At 41.7% G+C, this 21251-nt stretch overlaps 1 protein-coding gene across 7 annotated transcripts in view; it reads left to right on the forward strand.

Annotated features, from left to right (window-relative positions):
- The window catches only part of Myo10A (Myosin 10A), a 255381-nt gene that overhangs the window by 140907 nt on the left and 93223 nt on the right, over positions 1-21251 (forward strand). For all 7 annotated transcript variants that reach the window (XM_053784837.2, XM_053784834.2, XM_053784836.2 and 4 more), the window contains 7 exons: positions 564-712; positions 2060-2198; positions 2627-2781; positions 4240-4444; positions 5205-5404; positions 5669-5822; positions 6819-6984. In XM_053784837.2, coding sequence (XP_053640812.1) covers positions 564-712; positions 2060-2198; positions 2627-2781; positions 4240-4444; positions 5205-5404; positions 5669-5822; positions 6819-6984 — 1168 coding nt within the window. The remainder of the gene's footprint in view (positions 1-563; positions 713-2059; positions 2199-2626; positions 2782-4239; positions 4445-5204; positions 5405-5668; positions 5823-6818; positions 6985-21251) is intronic.

Raw genomic sequence — 21251 nt, forward strand, 5'->3', positions numbered from 1 at the left:
TAGAAAAATCAATGTATAGATGGAGCAACCAGAATGATGCATATGTGTGTGTTGCTAATTTCAGTAAATTCAATGTATTAAATGGTCTTCGCTCCCCTCCCAAAATTAGCTGCTTCAACTCTCCTCCAAGCATTTTTACTTTATTTCACTTTTTTATCCTCTCTATATTCAGTTCTCCTTCCTTTCCTTTCCCTACACCGAGGTTACCAACTAAACGTACCTTCTATAATAATAATGATATCTTTATTTCTACAAGTACATGTACAAGGTCTGCCTAGCAGACATCAATGACTTACTACTATATAGAAAGTCCCTTGCTATGCAAAACATTTCAGGCAAATTTTGTCAATTTTGTCCCAGGATGCGACCCACACCAGTCGACTAACACCCAGGTACCTATTTTATTGATGGGTGAACAGGGACAGAAGGTGTCTTATGGAAACACATCCTAATGTTTTCCAGCCCTACCGGGGGATCTACCCCCTGACTTCAGAGTTTGAGCTGAGTGCGCTAGCGATCGATCTATGGGTCTACTGTGCTAATCTTCCCTCACTTCTCACCAGGACAACCTGCCGGTGATCGAGCTGGTGGCCCGCAAGCCTGTAGGTATTCTTCACCTGCTGGACGACGAGAGTAACTTTCCCAAGGCCACTGACCACTCCTTCCTCGAGAAGTGTCACTACAACCATGCACTCAACGAGCTCTACTCCAGGTGAGGCATTCTTTCCCACCCCTTCCCCCTTCTCTCCCTTCACACGTCCCTTGATGCTGGTGAGGGGAGTTTGATCCTATGAAGTGGAGCTCTTCCTTTACTCGTATCAGGTCTGATTTCTTCCCATTTCCCAGGTTCTGTATGACCCCTGTGGGTTTAGGGCTTCCCATGAGTATGAAAATAATCTCAAGACACAACATAACTTGGGTAATTAATTTAACTAAATTTTGTTCTTCGAGTCACATAAGATATCATTTGTGGTGGTAAACCTTGTGTATTCCACCAGTCACCATACTTACACTTAGAATACAAATAACTCGCACATAGGAGAATGAAACTGCCTTTAACAGTACTCGACCGTCTGTCGTTCTACCGTCCCACCCCCTCTCGTATAAATATATACTGGCTCCCTTCTCATATATGTGTGTGACTAGTTATTGGTCCAAGTCGGACCGAAACGTCGTCATAAGTTTCAGTCTCCTATTTGCGGGTTATTTGTGTATTGTTCCAGTCATGGTATTGTGTCTCTTTTATTCTTTACTTAGACTTAGTGAGTGTTACGAGATAAGAAAAATTATTGGTTACTTCCTCTTATTTGGTATCACCAGAGAAGTGCTTTTAAAGGGTTTTCTTAAAAAAAATTCTTCACTTGAATTTTTTGGTATAACTTTAGAATGCTTCATTGATCACTTTCAAATTTTCAACACTGTGGTGTACTGTAAGTACGGAAATGTTCAAGAAACTATTGGCACACACAGATGCCCTCGGGTCACTTTTATAGAGACCATTTCCAGTTCTGATTTCAGTGTAATAACTAAGAAGACTGATCTGCTTCAAGCTTTCAACACTGATGTATCCTACTTAGAAGTTTGGAATTGTTAGTAGAGTGTGTAGGTGTTAACTTGCCAGTTTTTTTTTCTAAAATGGGATGGTATTTTTTTTTCCGTGACATTACTTAAGTATAACTTGAGTATAACTCTTCTGAATGACTTCAGTCTTGAATTGCTGATGCATCTAATGAATATGATGATAGCTTTTGGATTTAGGCTGTGTAGATGCAACTTTGCCAGTTTTATAACATGTTAATATATTGTTTTATTTGTGCGACAACTGGAGAACTCCTCTTCAAACTTTCAGCGTTAGTGTGTGTTATTTAGAGGCGCCAGGACAGTGTTCATGATTATGACAACATGAGCAAGAAAGGGGACTGGGCTTGTGCAATACCTTTCTTAGATTACATAGCAAGCAGAACAAATCTTCTTTCCAAATATCTTAAAAATCAAAGCTGTCTCCATTTCCCCATATTTTTCATTCTCATCTTCCGTTTTGTTTACATTTCGCGCACAGACCGAGGATGTCCTCCATGGAGTTCGGCATCAAGCACTACGCTGGGCAGGTTTGGTACAGTGTTGAGGGCTTCCTCGACAAGAACAGAGATACACTCCGAAATGATGTTGTTGAGCTCCTCATCTCCTCTAAACATGCCGTGAGTCCCTCCTGTGGCTTTTCTTCAATTACTATTGCATTAGTTAATATAGTGTTCGATATGTTCAGTTTGATCATTTATGTTATTTTAAAGTATAACCACTGGCAATGTTTGCACAATATAACTCTTGAAAATACATTCACACAGTACATCCATTGATTATGTGCTTAAACAACATAACTGTTGACGGTAAATAAAATAATATAAATGTTGACGAAATGCTCCAATTACAGTCATATATAATGTGCCCAAACAGTATAACTGCCACTCTTTCACTGCAGTTGCTACCTCTCTTTCACTGCTGTTGGTGCCTCAAACTGCAGTCTCTTCCTCTTTCACTGCAATTATTGCCTCTTTAATTGCAATTGTTGCCTCTTTAATTGCAATTGTTGCCTATCATTGCAATTGCTGCCTCTCTTTCTCCACAGATGTTGTCAGAGATGTTCTTGGACGTGCGACTGCTGTCTGAGAACAAGACTTTGACCAAAGCCAATGGTCGCTTCGTTACCATGAAACCCAGGACGCCCACCGTCTCCGCCCGTTTCAATGATTCTCTCACCCACCTCATGGATGGCATGGCTAAGTAAGTCTCTTGTATTTAATCAGTAGTTCTTCCTCCTTGTGGTTCCTCTACTTCCTACTGGTTGTTCCTCTACTTCCTACTGGTGGTTCCTCTACTTCCTACTGGTGGTTCCTCTACTTCCTACTGGTGGTTCCTCTACTTCCTACTGGTGGTTCCTCTACTTCCTACTGGTGGTTCCTCCACTTCCTACTTGTGGTTCCTTTCCTTCCTACTTGTGGTTCCTTTCCCTCCTACTGGTGGTTCCTCCACTTCCTTCTGGTGGTTCCTCCACTTCCTTCTGGTGGTTCCTCTACTTCTTCTGGTGGTTCCTCCACTTCTTCTGGTGGTTCCTTTACATCATTCTGGTGGTTCCTCCACTTCTTCTGGTGGTTCCTCTACTTCCTCCTTGTGGTTCCTCCACTTCCTTCTGGTTGTTCCTCTACTTCTGGTTGTTCCTCTACTTCTGGTGGTTCCTCTACTTCCTTCTGGTGGGCCCTCTACTTCCTTCTTGTTGTTCCTCTACTTCCTTCTGGTGGGTCCTCCACTTCCTTCTGGTGGTTCCTCTATTCCTTCTGGTGGTTCCTCTACTTCTGGTGAGTCCTCCACTTCCTTCTGATGGTTCTTCTACTTCCTTGTGGTTCATCCACTTCCTCCTGGTGGTTCCTCTACTTCCTTGTGGTTCGTCCACTTCCTCCTGGTGGTTCCTCCACTTCCTTTTTGCTAGTTTTCCACTTCCTTCTAGTGGTTCCCCTACTTCCTCCTGGTGGTTCCTCCACTTCCTTCTGGTGGGTCCTCCACTTCTTTCTGGTGGTTCCTCCACGTTCTCCTGGTGGTTCCTCTATTTCCTTCTGGTGGTTCCTCTACTTCCTTCTGGTGGTTCCTCTACTTCCTTCTGGTGGTTCCTCCACTCCTTCTGGTAGTTCCTCCACTTCCTCTTGGTGGTTCTGCCACTTCTTCCTGGTGGTTCCTCTACTTCCTCCTGGTGGGTCTGCCATTTCCTCCTGGTGGGTCTGCCACTTCCTCCTCGTGGGTCAGCCACTTCTTCCTGGTGTGTTCACCACTTCCTCCTTGTGATTCCTCCACTTCCTCCTGGTGATTTCTCCACTTCCAGTATAAAAGCCACCTCTGTAATTGTATGAGGAAGCCTGCTGTGCAGGCGAAACGTTTCAGCAGTAAAGATACCCTAGTATTGCACGTGTGTCTTATTCATTAACTTGTCGTTATTGTATACTATTAATAATAAGAAAAACTTTCATTTTTTCATTCTACCATCTCTTTAAAAAGAGACTGGATAAATATACGATGAAAAGGTCTGGGTTTGATTAGTAACTGAAATACTGTAGCAAATTCTTGGGCAGCTCTGGAAAAAAACTTGGATAAATACGTGGGTGGGAATGAGTGGTTTGACAAGGACCTGCCTTGCATGGGCCAGTGAACCTGCTGCAGTGTTCCTCCATTTTTATGCTCTTATGTTGACAGGTGCAACCCCTGGTTCGTGCGTTGCATTAAACCCAACAACGAGAAAGCCCCACTGAAGTTGGACATGCCATGCGTGCTGGAGCAGCTCAGGTACTCTGGCATGCTGGAGACTATAAAGATTCGTCAGCAGGGCTTTCCTGTACGCATGCGCTTCAACCTCTTCGCTGAGCGGTACCGATGCCTCGTACCCGGCCAGGTACCTAGGGTGAGTGGCTCATAAAAGCTGGCGCAAGAAGGGATAGACGCTGGGGCAAGGGAAGACGAGCTTTGGTATGAGGGAGAGCCGTCTCTGATACTAGAGAGGAAAAGTGTGGTGCAAGGAATGGCAGATCCTTGTGCAAGAAATTGCATGCTTTGGTGTGAGGCAACACTGGTGTCACTGAAAACAAATAAATTATTACACACACACACACACACACTATCTCTCTCTCTCTCTCTCTCTCTCTCTACCCGTATATTAAGAGTTAGGATTTTTATGCATTACGTTACCATCCATAATACTTCCCTTTACTTGTACTTCCATTACCATTATATCTGCTGGTCTCTCTTGCCTCCCACAGCTTTCTTCCTTCTCCACATTACATCTTTCACAATACTATATTTTTCACATCTCTTCCTCTTTTTTTTTATTTCTTTTCCTCTTCCCACACTTGGTGCATGACCGGGTGTGTGTGTCGGAGATCGGAGGATCGAACCTTCAGTATTTCACATTTCCTCTCTTCCCTACCTGCCACTCCTCAATCAGTATACTTTATTTCATAATATGTAGTACGTTATAAACGCACAACACACATTACATATATGCAAATAAAATACTACTGCACAATGCATTTCTTAGTTGCTTATCTGCGTTACCGTCCACAGGACTTATACGGGGTGAACAATAAACTAGCCACTTCGGTGGCAAAAATCTAAAATATCTAATCAGCTGCTTATGACTAAATATGCATACTTCGCTGCTACAGGGAGCGCCGTCGAAGGAGATCTGCCGGGTGGTACTTGATCGCATGTCTCGGGGTTCCCGCGGCACCTTCCAGTTGGGTACCACAAAGATCTTCCTGCGGGAGGCGTTGGAGCAGACGCTGGAGCAGGAGAGGTACAAGAGGCTCTCCCACTCCGTCATCACCCTCCAGAGACACGTCCGCGGATACCTAGCTCGCAGGAGGTGAGCAGGAACACTGAAGGTGGTCACGGTAGTCGTAGTAGTAGCTTAATAAAAGTAAGAGTAGGTTGGTTTTCCTGTTGAAGGACTGGCAGAGGGAGATTTAGGTTTTGTATGGTGATATAATCGCCACCATTTTCCACCGTAATTGTTACCATCCAGAATCTTCACTACCACCACCATCACTACCACCCGTGACGCCACCTTATTTCATCTCACTCACCACTGTTACCATCATTCAAATTATCTGTGCTCTCCCTTGCGCAGGTATCGTGCACAGCAGCGCAGCGCAGTCATGATGCAGGCGATGGTGCGCATGTGGCTGGCGCGCCGCCGCTACCGCACCTTGCGCCAGGCGGTGATCAAGGCGCAGGCGCTGGCCAGAGGCAGGAGGACGCGCATACGCTTCATCATGCTCAAGGTCAGGGCTTAAAACAACAGAGTGGGAGTCTTATTTGGGGCTGGAAAGTCTTACTCGGGGCTGGAAAGTATTATTCAGGACTGAAAAGTCTTACTCAGGCCTAGAAAGTCGTACTCGGGACTGGAAAGTCTTACTCAGGACTGGAAAGTCTTACTCAGGACTGGAAAGTCTTACTCAGGACTGAAAAGTCTTACTCAGGACTGAAAAGTCTTACTCAGGACTGAAAAGTCTTACTCAGGACTGAAAAGTCTTACTCAGGACTGAAAAGTCTTACTCAGGACTGAAAAGTCTTACTCAGGACTGAAAAGTCTTACTCAGGACTGAAAAGTCTTACTCGGGAATATCTTTTTTCACCGTTTCTGGTGTTTTATAAACTATGCCACTTAAGACAACCCCATCTATTGTCTATCATTCACCTGTCCAGTACCATCCTCGCAACACATCCACTTGTTCCCTCCACCATGATCCACCCTCCGAACTCCCTCCTGTCTTCCATCACCGAATTCACTATTCCCATCACTCTAGACTATGCTCATCATTCCCTAACCAAAATCCACTTCGTTTTCCCAGACTCCGGTCACCGTTTCCCCATGCAACATTCACGTTCCCTCACACTGTGTTCACCGTTCCTCAGACTCCACTCGCTGTTTCCCCAGACTCCCCTCACTGTTTCCCCAGACTCCCCTCACTGTTTCCCCAGACTCCCCTCACTGTTTCCCCAGACTCCACTCACTGTTTCCCCAGACTCCACTCACTGTTTCCCCAGACTCCACTCACTGTTTCCCCAGACTCCACTCACTGTTTCCCCAGACTCCACTCACTGTTTCCCCAGACTCCACTTACTGTTTCCTCAGACTCCACTCACTGTTTTCCCAGACTCCACTCACTGTTTTCTCAGACTCTACTCACTGTTTTCCCAGACTCCACTCACTGTTTTCCCAGACTCTACTCACTGTTTCCCCAGACTCCACTCACTGTTTCTGTGTGCACCTTCAGGAAGAGATGGCCAGACGAAAGAAAGCGGAGGAACTAGCCAAGCAGAGGGCAGAGAGGGAGGCGCGCCAGAACCAGGCTGAGCAAGAGAGAGTCCAGCGCTCCGTGGCGGGGGTGAACCACCTTGAGATCCCAGCCGAACTGGCCTTTATACTCTCCAAAATCAACGGCAAGTGCCCAACAAAAAATTCCCATTTTCCTTCTCCCACTGCTCCTCTCTGTTTCCTCCCTTTCCCTACTTCCCGTTTACAGTCACCCTGTTTCTACATTACCTGGAGTTTACCTGGAGAGGGTTTCGGGGATCAACGCTCCCGCGGCCCGGTCTGAGACCAGGCCTCATGGGGGATCAGGGTCTGATCAACCAGAATGCATGCTCTTAGTACGGTGTTTAAAAGTCAATATTCTGGACCATAGCTAATTTTATTTTCCTTAAAAGTTTTTAAGATTACAAAATAAACACTTGGATACATAAAATTTACCTGAGAGTAACATTCCCGTGCCATTCCTGGGTACTTAATGTTTGGTCCAACCAATCAGCTGAAGAAACACCCAACAAGATTTGGCCAGTAGTATTGATCTGTAGTAAGCGTTAGAGATTACCTTTTATGTGCCAGTGATGACCACATAATTATGTATAGTGTTTATAGTCAGCTATTAGTGCCCTATCAGCCGGGCTGTGGTTTGTACGTTGAATTAAGTGCGACCTGCAGTAACAGCCTGGTTGATCAGGCCATGATCCACCGGGAAGCCTGGTCAAGGACTGGGCCGCGGGGGCGTTGGCCCCTGGAACACCCTTCAGGTAGACATACTAGTATTGTTGGATACACATGGATAGGATTCAAGGGGACCACAGTAATGTTGCAATTTATTTTCTTTTACTTTGTACATGCAAAAAATAAAGTGTCACAACACTGTGGCTGGAACAATTCACCAAAAACCCACACTTAGGAAAGGAACTTTATGACGACGTTTCGGCCCGTCCTGGATCAGTGTCAAAATTACAACCGACTCGAGGAAAACAGAGAAGGCCTGAAGACAATACGGTAGGGTGAAGGGTTAAAAAGGTGTTGTAGTTGTAGTAGTAGGAGGTAGTGGTGGTGGTGAGGGACGTAAAATTAGCGGCAGCAGTGTAAAGGTAGCAGAAGGGGTCATAGCAGTAACAGTAGTGTTAGTAAGTACGTTAGTAGTAGTTGCAGTAGTAAAAGTACAAAAGAACAAAGTACCAGAAGAGCCTTCTCAAGTTGTGACTTGACAGTAGTCCAGCACGGACAGAAACGTTGTCATAAGGTTCCTCTCCTGAAGGTTTGTTTTTTATAAACTATGCATGCAAAGTCCACCGATATCATTGTTGGTCACATTATAGCTCGTATTCTTGAGGATCTACATAAAGTCTAAGAAATTACTAACGTATGCAGTGTATAAACCTTAATTGCGGTAATTTGCGGGATGCAGCCCTAATTAAGCAATTCGTGGACAACACAGCCACCCTTTTTCTGCAGTAGAGCTATCAACTAATTATAATTATTGATTTCATCCATTTCTGAGACATGGATGAGTTCATCAAAGTTTTCAATTTGAAAATCTTGATAAATTTCTTTATCCATATCTGTGGCTCCTACCTTGATACAGTCGTCATTGATAAAGAAAAATACACTGGTTTAGCACTTCCCCATCAATATATGTGAAGACATAGAAAACTTAGATATGAAGGTTCATTAGATCACAGTGTTCTCTCTGCTACACTGAACTTCCAGTATAATGGGACGTATAAGCTCTTACAACCTCTCTGTGAAAAAAGGAAACCTGGTCAACCACTGAATGGGATGTCTTGTTCCAGGGTGGTATTAAAAACTGTGTGTGTGTGAGGATAGAGTTGAACCTAAAGGTTCAATACTGAACCCACTGAAACAAATAAGTGATCTTCGTTGATTATCCTCAAATTGGCAATCTTTTTTGTTTGGTGGCTGTTATGAGGCCACTAGTGAATGAAGTAGTTGATGAAATAGATGATCTAGCTCAAGATCTTGCTTGTTTTCCCAAAGGCTTCCTGATATTCCTCATTCCAAGTTCGTACGGGAATGTGCTCCACCGCTCGGATTTCTCTCAGATACAAATGAACTCTTCAAATCCCTGTTTATGTCCCTGGTACTTAAACATCGACACTGTCTAGGCGTCAGCCTACAGCAGCCAGGTCAGATGTGCACATTCCTATGACCAAACATTTGTATCCTTCAGAGCTTATCTTCTTTATACATTTATTAGCCAGATGTGGCCTGGCATTATTTTTACCTATATTAGATTACCCCCTAATACTGAGTCACCTTAAGCTGGTGCTGTGGTTTGAGCAGCTTAACTTAGGAACCCAGTACCTTCCCTCCCTCCTTCCTTTATTTGCCTTGTGTAGATGGGATTTTTCCCCATTCATTAAATTTTGTTTCGGGTGATTATGTTCTCTTATCAGTTGGAGTGGTGAGGTGCTCTGCAACACTCGCAGTGGCTTGGAAATTATGGTGGCCCATTGGATGGTACATCCAGCGGCTGTCTTATGACGAAAGTATTACTGGAAATCACTTGTGGATCCAGAACTTGTGACTCAAAGTGTACTACTCTAGGCGTTGTAAGTGGTTCACCTTCGTCCATTACTACCTGAAATACTCAAATACTCTTAGTGAGGCACCCACTGGTGTACAGTGTGAGGATTAGTAACATTACAGTTTCTTTCTTATTGGCCAACCAGTAGTCTTTTTTTTATTTCTGCACTCCTGCTCTGCTCTCTTCATATCTTCCACATTAATTAACGTTTGTGTGTACAGGTATTCCCCAGGTTTATCTGTGGAAACGGCTCCTGACAACACCTGAAGAGACATGATTTATGACAGCGACTCAGGGCCAAATTCGGCATAGTAACTGGGTGTTGCTGCTTCTGGCCCTGATATTTACCTGTTTTGGAGGGCTACTTTATAGATATTCTAGCGGTGAGCTCTCTTTCAGTAATGTTGATAAGAATGTTGATGTTAAATCTGTTCAGTCTTGTTTTGTAGGTTGTTTCCTTCCGACATGACCAGCTTTTTTGGTTGTGAATTATTTATTTCTGTAGCATCAAGTGCTGCAGTTCAGAGTTCCAGGCCTGAAGGTTTACCTGCCCATTGCGAAGAACACTAAGAAACCTTGTAATCTGTTGTCTGGGATAAGGAAATCATGCACCTGGTCAGCCCGCCTGCCACGGAACAGGGAAAGTAGTCTGTTGTGTACTGAGGCACCTCTCTCGTGCCTTCCATGGGGTATTTTCAAATGTATTTGAACAAATGTGGTGTTTCCCCACAGTTGACCTTTGTGGTTCTGGCTAGACCCAAAGCCAGGCCGGGACCCAGAAAAATACAAATTACCGATCAAACTCTCAGACGATCTACATCTCCAGGTTGGTAAAGATGTTGAATATTCATCTGAACTGGTACTTGAAGATGAAAGCCTGCGTCTCTTCGGTGCAGTTTGGTTGCCTAAAGCTCCGGCTCACAACTGACTTCTTGGTTCTACTAGTTTGTGACATCCTGAATGTTATTTCAAGATAACGTCATATTTGACAGTTTTCTTTGACCTCCACAACGTGGAGGTTTTGCATTCACCATCTCCAATAACTGTGACTTTAGAACCAATTGTTCAGATTTCTCCAACAGTTTCTAACAGGTTATTGAAGGCGAGGGTCCGTGCTACTCTCGGGAGTTTTCCCTACAACATGGAGTCCCGCAGGGCAGCGTTTTGAGGACCACATGTTGTATATAGTAGTACCCATGAAAAGTATAGTCAGTGTTGTCACTGATGGAGTCGAGGCTTCTTTGCATGAGGATGATCTTGCAGTGTACTGCTCAGCATTTCTTCAAGTGACTTGTCGACGGCTTTAGGTGGCAGTGGACAACATCACGGAGTCGTCTGCAACTATTGGCTACTGTTTTTCCCAGTCATAGATTAGCCTGCTCCCCATTCTTCCTATGAGCTGTAGGGGACATTTTCAGAATCTTTGAGCAGGGCCTTATATGGACCTCAGATATAAAGAAGCTCAAAGCGGGCGCTAAGCATTCTGAAGGTGCTTTCCCAGCATATCTGGGGGGTGAGGGAGATCAACGGACCATGCTTTCCCTCCCTGTATGGAGACGTGTCATTCCAGACTGTTATGGCTGCCAGATTTATTGTACAGTAAAGATGTCTAGCTTTTTCCTGAGGTAGGATGTGCTGTTATATTTCCTGATCATGTTTTTAAAGGGCGATCGCAACAGTCGACTAGTGTTCTACAACAGAATTATTTACAATTCTCAATGTAATTATCCATATTGCTACAATGTCCTTATCTGTTGTATTCAGCGTTAGTTTTATCTCATCTTCAGTGTATTATAAAATTCATGTTTTGCTTGGTTCCTTTACTCACTCATGCTCGGAAAAAGGAAGCTGCTGATTAATCTACAGTTTGTGGCCTCAATCCAATATTCCACTTCGGCATTACCAGTCTTGACCCACAATCTTGAAAGACCTCGGACCTGACCCCTGATCGTTTGTCTGACCCCAGATCGCTGGTCAAATTTTTGACTCGTAAGCTTTTTTTTTTTTTTTTTTTTTTTTTTATCCACACTTGAGCTGCTGATCGTTCTCACTTCATCGGAGACAGTTGTGGGAAATGATTGTCTCAACTATACATCGGTCACAGCAGACTCACCTACGATTATCTCATGGCTGGGCACCATAACTTGATACATCTTCTTGTCTCTCAAGATATACGCAGAGTTCATTTTCAATCTGCTTTGACGCGTACTCTGCCCGTCTCCCAGGGAAGCGCTGAGTAGGCATGTGTGAATTTGACTTTCTTGAATAATAATAATAATAATTTGTAGAATACTTGTAGGAATTTCATCCTTAATCCTTGAATACTGTTTAGAGTGGAGAATGAGAGTGGCGAGTCAGAGTGAGAGGAGAATGAGTGCATGTTTGTAAAAACAAGACAAACAGGTGACTGGACAGTTTATTCTCTCGTGTAAATTCATATTTATTAAATGTATTATGGGCATCTTGATGAACAGCTGACAGTACGAGAGTAGCACCTGTGTGTTAACATTCACCTTGGTGTACGTATACAAGTGTACTTAGGTGTACTTACTAAAGTGTGCTCAACTAGATATACTCTCTGAGGTGAGGAGTCCGTGATGTCTGCGGCCTAAGGTTGCGTGTTCCTACGGGCACTCAAGTATGGCATCATGGTCATACCAGACTACTCACTGTTTCGTCAGTTTGATGGTATTGTGGTGTAGAGGTAGGATGTGTGTGTGTGTGCTCGCTTATTTGTGGTTGTAGGGGCTGAGTCACAGCTCCTGGCCCCGCCTTTTCGCTGGTCGCTACTAGGTCCACTCTTTCCTTGTGTGTACTCGCTTAATTGTGGTTGCAGAGGTCGATTAATAGCTCCTGGCCCTGTGTGTGTACATATGTGTACACCGTCCTCTCTTTCTGCCCTTTTACTAGATACTCACTCAGAGCAAACATTCTCTTTGTATTAGTAAAACATCGTTGAGTTAGCATTATTTAACAAGTTCTTCTTTCAAGCTCAGTGTGTTATGCCTCCTCCATCGAGCTTAATAACTCGCAGCTTATAAATAATCAACAGCTTGGGAAATACCTACCCACTGTGGTTGTTCAGGTTCAGCTTAAAAACATCAATGACTACCAGACAACTTTATACGCTCCCTGGAGCATAATGACTTCTTTATAACTGTATTTGACGCTATGACTCGTTACATTTGTTCTTTTTTGTCTAAATTATAACTTGTTTACATGGTTCTAGCTGCGTATAATTACTTCTCTTCAGTTTTATATTTACCGGAGCATTTTTTTTTTGGGGGGGGGGGAGAGTTTCTGGAAGTGACGTTGTTTCGTGGTTATACAGTCATGCATCGCTTAACGACGGGGATACGTCCTGAGAAATGTGTCGTTAGATGATTTCGTCGTTGTGCGAACCTTATGGAGTGTAATTACACAAACCTAGATAGTATAGCCTGCTACACACCTAGGCTATATGGTATAGCCTATTGTTCCTAGTCTATAAACCTATACATCATGCTACTGTCCTGAATACTGCAGGAAGTTGTTTTATTTTTCAAGTACAAGGGAAAATAATGCTATCAAGAGAGGCAGTAAATACGAGAAATACGAGGCTGCTGCCAGCGTAACACCCCATACTGTTTTACAGTATTGTTTTATAAGCAGAAAAAGCACTCGAGAATAACGATAAAAAGTACATTATAGTAAATACATAAACCAGTAACATAGTTGTTTATTTTCATTATCAAGAATTATGTACTGTAAATAATTGTACGTGCTATATTTTTATACAGTTGGCAGCGCAAGGTGGTAACCATCGTATATGCTGTCCGTCGTTGACCGAAACGTCGTTATTTACGGCGCATGACTGTATAGTTTACTGGAGTGAGAGCCAGTTTATATTTTCTGTTTACTGTTTTTTTTTTATTATTACCGGGTATGTAACTTATTAACATATGCATTTTTGAGGGTGAATGCCCTTTAGTTGGCTAAGGAGCCGACTAAAGGATCGTCAAATTCACTGGGATGCTTCTAGCATCATTGACAGTGCAGCTGTACATGATTGAATCTATTTACATCAGTAATATTCCTAACTTGCAACCGTTTCCCTGGAGTGCACACAGGATGCAGCAACTGATTATGGCTTTTAGAAACTAACACCCTCCACTCTATAGCGGTGACCCACAATTCACCTACTCTCGTTGGGTAGGTGACATGTGACCTCATCATGTCATTGTAACAGCAGCCGCCATTTGATTCTCTACACTTACTCTACAGAAGAGGGTCTCGAGAGTAAGGACGAAATACTCAGTTTTCTTGATGGACTTGTATTACTCTTCCTCTCTCTCGTTCTGTTTATATATATATATATATATATATATATATATATATATATATATATATATATATATATATATATATATATATATATATATGTCGTGCTGAATAGACAGAACTTTCGATCTTGGCTTAAATAGCAACGCTCATCTTGCCATATAGGACAAGCGAAAATTTGTGTATGCAGTAATTTCGCCAAAATCATTCTGAAGCTAACGAAAAAAATATATTTCGCTGTGTTTGTTTAGTATTAAATTACTGTAAACAAATCTAAAATATATTTGGTTGGGTTAGGCTAAAATTAATTGTTCTTGTTATAATAAGGTTAGGTAAGTTTTCTAAGATTCTTTTGGAGCAAAATTAAAAATTTTTGCATTAACATTAATTTTAAATGAGTTCTTGCTAATTGACCAGTTTTACATATTCGGCACGATATATATATATATATATATATATATATATATATATATATATATATATATATATATATATATATATATATATATATATATATATTTAATTTTTTTTTAACAAGTTGGCCGTCTCCCACCGAGGCAGGGTGACCCAAAAAAGAAAGAAAATCCCCAAAAAGAAAATACTTTCATCATTCAACACTTTCACCACACTCACACATAATCACTGTTTTTGCAGAGGTGCTCAGAATACAACAGTTTAGAAGCATATACATATAAAGATACACAACATATCCCTCCAAACTGCCAATATCCCAAACCCCTCCTTTAAAGTGCAGGCATTGTACTTCCCATTTCCAGGACTCAAGTCCGACTATATGAAAACCGGTTTCCCTGAATCCCTTCACTAAATATTACCCTGCTCACACTCCAACAGATCGTCAGGTCTCAAGTACCATTCGTCTCCATTCACTCCTAACATGCTCACACACGCTTGCTGGAAGTCCAAGCCCCTTTCCCACAAAACCTCCTTTACCCCCTCTCTCCAACCCTTTCGAGGACGACCCCTACCTCGTCTTCCTTCCCCTATAGATTTATATGCTTTCCATGTCATTCTACTTTGATCCATTCTCTCTAACTGACCAAACCACCTCAACAACCCCTCGTCTGCCCTCTGACTAATACTTTTATTAACTCCACACCTTTTCCTAATTTCCACACTCCGAATTTTCTGCATAATATTTACACCACACATTGCCCTTAGACAGGACATCTCCACTGCCTCCAACCATCTCCTCGCTGCTGCATTTACCACCCAAGCTTCACACCCATATAAGAGTGTTGGTACTACTATACTTTCATACATTCCCTTCTTTGCCTCCATAGATAACGTTTTTTGACTCCACATATACCTCAATGCACCACTCACCTTTTTTCCCTCATCAATTCTATGATTAACCTCATCCTTCATAAATCCATCCGCCGACACGTCAACTCCCAAGTATCTGAAAACATTCACTTCTTCCATACTCCTCCTCCCCAATTTGATATCCAATTTTTCTTTATCTAAATCATTTGATACCCTCATCACCTTACTCTTTTCTATGTTCACTTTCAACTTTCTACCTTTACACACATTCCCAAACTCATCCACTAACCTTTGCAATTTTTCTTTAGAATCTCCCATAAGCACAGTATCATCAGCAAAAAGTAACTGTGTTAATTCCCATTTTGAATTTGATTCCCCATAATTTAATCCCACCCCTCTCCCGAACACCCTAGCATTTACTTCTTTTACAACCCCATCTATAAATATATTAAACAACCATGGTGACATAACACATCCCTGTCTAAGACCTACTTTTACCGGGAAGAAGTCTCCCTCTCTTCTACACACCCTAACCTGAGCCTCACTATCCTCATAAAAACTCTTTACAGCATTTAGTAACTTACCACCTATTCCATATACTTGTAACATCTGCCACATTGCTCCTCTATCCACTCTATCATATGCCTTTTCTAAATCTATAAATGCAATAAAAACTTCCCTACCTTTATCGAAATACTGTTCACATATATGCTTCAATGTAAACACTTGATCTACACATCCCCTACCCACTCTGAAACCTGCTTGCTCATCCGCAATCCTACATTCTGTCTTACCTCTAATTCTTTCAATTATAACCCTACCATACACTTTTCCTGGTATACTCAATAAACTTATTCCTCTATAATTTTTACAATCTCTTTTGTCCCCTTTCCCTTTATATAAAGGGATTATACATGCTCTCCGTCAATCCCTAGGCACCTTCCCCTCTTTCATACATTTATTAAACAAAAGTACCAACCACTCCAACACTATATCATCCCCTGCTTTTAACATTTCTGTCATGATCCCATCAGTTCCAGCTGCTTTACCCCCTTTCATTCTACGTAATGCCTCAAGTACCTCCCCCACACTTACATTCTGCTCTTCTTCACTCCTAAAAGATGGTATACCTCCCTGACCAGTGCATGAAATTACCACCTCCCTTTCTTCCTCAACATATATATATTTATATATATTTATATATATTTATATATATATATATATATATATATATATATATATATATATATATATATATATATATATATATATATGTATTATATATTATGAGGAGGTTAATAACATTATCAAGAGGAGCCTCACAACAGCTGGATGCCCAGCAGTAAGGGAGCCACCCCAACTATGCAGATCTGATGGCAGCCAGAAGCTTCCAGATGGTATCACCCTTCAAGCCTGGACAGATGGGAAGCAGGTGGTGTGGGACTATACATGTGCATCTACCTTGGCTGATACCTATCTCCAATACACCAGGGAGGAAGGAGGGGCAGCTGCCAGCTTCAGGGAGTCCCAAAAGTCTAGAAAATATGGAGAACTTGCCCATCATTATATGTTTGTTCCCATAGGCTCAGAGACCCTTGGCTCATGGGAAAAAGAGTGCATCTAAATTCCTTAAGGAGCTGGGGAAAAAGACTCATCAGGGTAACTAGGGATCCCAGGACAGCTAGTTTTCTGTTCCAGCGGCTCAGTGCGGCTGTTCAAAGGGGTAATGCCTGCTGTATTTTGGGCACACGCCCCAGCTCTGAGGAGCTGGATGAGATTTTCGCCTTATAATCGGTGGTACACACGTAACAACATGTACCTTATATGCCACCTTTATATCAACAATGTATCTCTTAAATCTTCTGTACCATATTATGTAATAAAATATTCCTATTGGTTAAAAAATAGTATATTAAAAGATGTAGTGGTAGGGGAAGTGGAATATTCAAACGGCTTCAGGAAGAAATCCAAATATTCTTCCTTGAAGCTTTTTTATCCACTTCTCCGAGGCTGAGAGTCCCACAATTTACACCAGAGGTGGACCCCATAAAAATATTATATATATTTTTTTTTATTTTTTATTATCACACTGGCCGATTCCCACCAAGGCAGGGTGGCCCGAAAAAGAAAAACTTTCACCATCATTCACTCCATCACTGTTTTGCGAGAAGGGTGCTTTACACTACAGTTTTTTAAAGTAACATTAACACCCCTCCTATATATATTATATATATATATATATATATATATATATATATATATATATATATATATATATATATATATATATATATATATATAATGTATTATGTATATATATATATATATATATATATATATATATATATATATACATATATATATATATATATATATATATATATATATATATATATATATATATATATATATATATATATAATACATATATATATATATATATATATATATATATATATATATATATATATATATATATATATATATATATATATATATATATATATATATATATATATATATATATATATATATATATATATATAATTATAATGAGAGAAATCATGTAGCAGTAGAGTGTGCGCGTGAACTGAAGAATATAAGCATTTTTTTTTCTTTTTACATTTATTGTGATGCGTGTTGACGTTGTGGTAGCACCATTTACTGTGGTGTGCATGAAGGTGTCGAGGCAGAGGTAGCACTTGTCAGGTTGAACCACCAGCTGCGCTCCTCTCAGGGAGAGAAAGTCACCTCTCAACATATTTTTTACATCACTTTTGTAGCCGCTGTTTTTTTTTATACTTTAATTTTTTCTTATATCTTGGTTTTGTTATCTTTTCTTCTAGGTAAGAAAATACTGTTGTGTTGAAATGTGCTGACTAATGTTAATAGGTCGTGAATGTGGCAGTGGTCATTATCTCTAAAATTAAATGTGTGTGTATGTATACCTGCAGTATACCTGGAGAGGGTTTCGGGTGTCAACGCCCCCGCGGCCCGGTCTGAGACCAGGCCTCGTGGTGTATCAGGGTCTGATCAATCAGGCTGTTACTGCTGGCCGCACGCAATTTGACGTACGAACTACAGCCTAGCTGGTCAGTGCCTTCTTGAAGACAACCAGGGGTCTATTGGTAATCCCCCTTATGTATGCTGGGCGGAAGTTGAACAGTCTTGGGCCCCTGACACTTATTGTGTTGTCTCTGTGTACTCGTGGCGCCCCTGCTTTTCACTGAGGGAATGTTTCATCTCCTGCTGAGTCTTTTGCTTTCATAGGGAGTGATTTTCGTGTGCACATTTGGTACTAAACCCTCTAGGATTTTCCAAGTGTATATTATCATGTATCTCTCTCGTCTGCGTTCCAGGGAATACAAATCAAGGTACTTCAACCGTTCCCAGTAATTTAGGTGCTTTATCATTCTTATGTGTGCCGTGAAAGTTCTTTGTACACTCTCCAAGTCTGCAATTTCACCTGCCTTGGAGGGGGGCCGTTAGTGTACAGCAGTATTCCAGCCTAGAGAGAACAAGCAATCTGAAGAGAATCATGGGCTTGGCATCCCTGTTTTTGAAGGCTCTTATTATCCATCCTATCATTTTTCTAGCATATGTGGTAGATACATTGTCTTTGAAGGTGAGATCCTCAGACATTATCACTCCCAGGTCCTTCACATTACTTTTTCGCTCCATTGTATGGTTAGAATTTGTTCTGTACCCTGATAGTTTTAATTTCCTCAAGTTTTCCACGTCTGAGTAGATGAAATTTCTCTTCTTTAAATGAACTTCGTATTGTTTTGAGTGGCGCATTTGAAAATTTGGTTGATGTCCGCCTGGAGTCTTGCGGTGTCTTCGATGGAAGACACTGTCACGGCAGTTCGGGTGTCATCCGCAAAGGAAGACACCGAGCTATGGCTTAAATCTCTGTCTGTCAGATATGAGGATGAGGAAGAGGATGGAAGCAAGTACTGTGCCTTGTGGAACAGAGCTTTTCACCGTAGCTGCCTCACACTTTACTCTTTTTACTATTACTCTTTGTGCTCTGTTTATTAGGAAGTTATAGATCCATCTACCAACTTTTCCTGTTATTCCTTTATCACGCATTTTGTGCGCTATTACACCGTGGTCGCACTTGTCGAAGGCTTTCGCAGAGTGTGTATACTACATCTGCATTTTGTTTATCCTCTATAGCATCCAGGACCTTGTCATAGTGGTCCAGTAGCTGGGACAGGCAGGAGCGACTTTCTCTTAACCTGTGTTACCCTGGGTTGTGTAGTTGATGGGTATCCAGGTTGTTGGCGATCTTGCTAAGGTTTTTATGATATGGGATGTTAGTGCTATCGGTCTCAAGTTCTTTGCAGTTGCTTTGCTGCCGCCTTTGCAGAGTGGAGCTATGTCCTTTTTTTTTTAATGAGTGTGGGATGACCCCTGCGTCCATGCTCCCTCTCCATAGAATGCTGAAGGCACGAGACAGGGGCTTCTTGCAGTTCTTGATGAACACGGAGTTCCACGAGTCTGGGCCTGGGGCAGAGTGCATGAGCATGTCATTTATTGCCTTTGAAACACCATAAAGGTCTTCATTAGCGATGCCGTTCGTGTCCCACAATATCGCCGTCAGCAACATATTGGTATTCTGGGCATTGAGCTCCGCCATGATGAAAGTACTGTCACCTGCCACCAGGGGTCAAAGCGCAGTTCCAAGTACGTCCTCTCTACCCTAGGGTCGAGGGTCGAGAGGCGAATGGCTGCTAGAATATTATTTGCTACACTCCTCTATTTTAGATGTTTCAAGTTGAAATCTTCCAGTAGTAAGATGTTTGGGGCAGGAGTTGGGAGATTTTCCAGTGTGGTAAATTTTCAAAAGCTGTTCCTGGAATTGCTGGGAAGTTGCATCCGGAGGCTCGTATACAACCACAATGAAAAGGTTTTGGTTTTCAGTCTTTACTGCCAAAACTTCAACTACATAATTTGAGGTGTTTAGTAGTTCTGAGCAAATGAGCGACTCTGTGACGTACAGTCCAACCCCATTTTGTTGCCTGTTTAGTCTATCGCATCTGAATAGGTTATAACCTGGGATCCATATTTCGTTGTCAAAATGATCCTTTATGTGGGTCTCTGCGAAAGCTGCAAACATTGCACTTAAGTCTATGAGCAGTCCCTTGATGTAAGGAATTTTGTTTGTTGACGACTTCAGACCCTGTATGTTTGCAAAGATAAATGTAGTTATACTGATAAATTTAGGGGGGTTTTACTTGCTGGCTTTAATATCTGTTGTTCTGGAGTGAAGGACAATGACTCTGGCTCTGCTCCAGAAGCGTTTTCAGTTGGTGTAGGATTTCTGTCATTTCTTTCCAGTTTTTTTTTACCTTCCTGGCACTAAAAAACCTTCTCTAGAGAGGTTATGGCTCCCCTCTTTTGTTTCCCATAGTCTGGCTGATCTGTGTCTTCTTGTCCCCTTTAGATGATGTGACTGGCAGTATACGTTGTAGCATTTTCTTTCATGGAATGACGAGTGACACATTTCGGGGTGAAATAAGTTACAGAAAGGGGAGTTACACCCTCCTGTTATATGAGTGCGGCATTTTTTGGGATGGTCAAAGGTGCATATCCCACCTATTTTTTCCAGATATACCATGCCTGCAGATACCCAAGGCATAGAATTTGCATAGATTGGAATTTTTTTGCTAGGATTTTTTGTGGTTGTGTTCCCTTCTGGTGCGTTTATTTTTCTGTTTCCCCACTACCAACCGCCCCTTTATGGACATCTGTGCTTCCACCAGTTTTTACTGGTAATGTGTCATCACTTTTCCCTGAGGCATCATCCCCTTTTGTTCCATCTCCAGTACCATTGCTACTTTGTACCTCTGTAAATTGAATAATTTTGTCTTTACCTGTTTCATCACCAGGACCACTATCTCCATTTGGTGTGTTGTCCTCCATATATATATATATATATATATATATATATATATATATATATATATATATATATATATATATATATATATATATTATAATATGCAGAACAACCACTATGAAAAAATAGTGAACTTCCAAGCGCTTTCGTCAGTTTTCACATTATCAAAGACATTTTCACAGTTCCTTGATAATGTGAGAAATCACGAAAGCTCTTGGAAGTTCACTATTTTTTTTACAGTGGTTGCTCTGCATATTGTCATATCACCTGTTTACACACACACCCTACACACACACACACACACACACACACACACACACACACACACACACACA

Source organism: Cherax quadricarinatus, chromosome 51 (genome assembly GCF_038502225.1).
Source record: "Cherax quadricarinatus isolate ZL_2023a chromosome 51, ASM3850222v1, whole genome shotgun sequence".
Taxonomy (NCBI): domain Eukaryota; kingdom Metazoa; phylum Arthropoda; class Malacostraca; order Decapoda; family Parastacidae; genus Cherax; species Cherax quadricarinatus.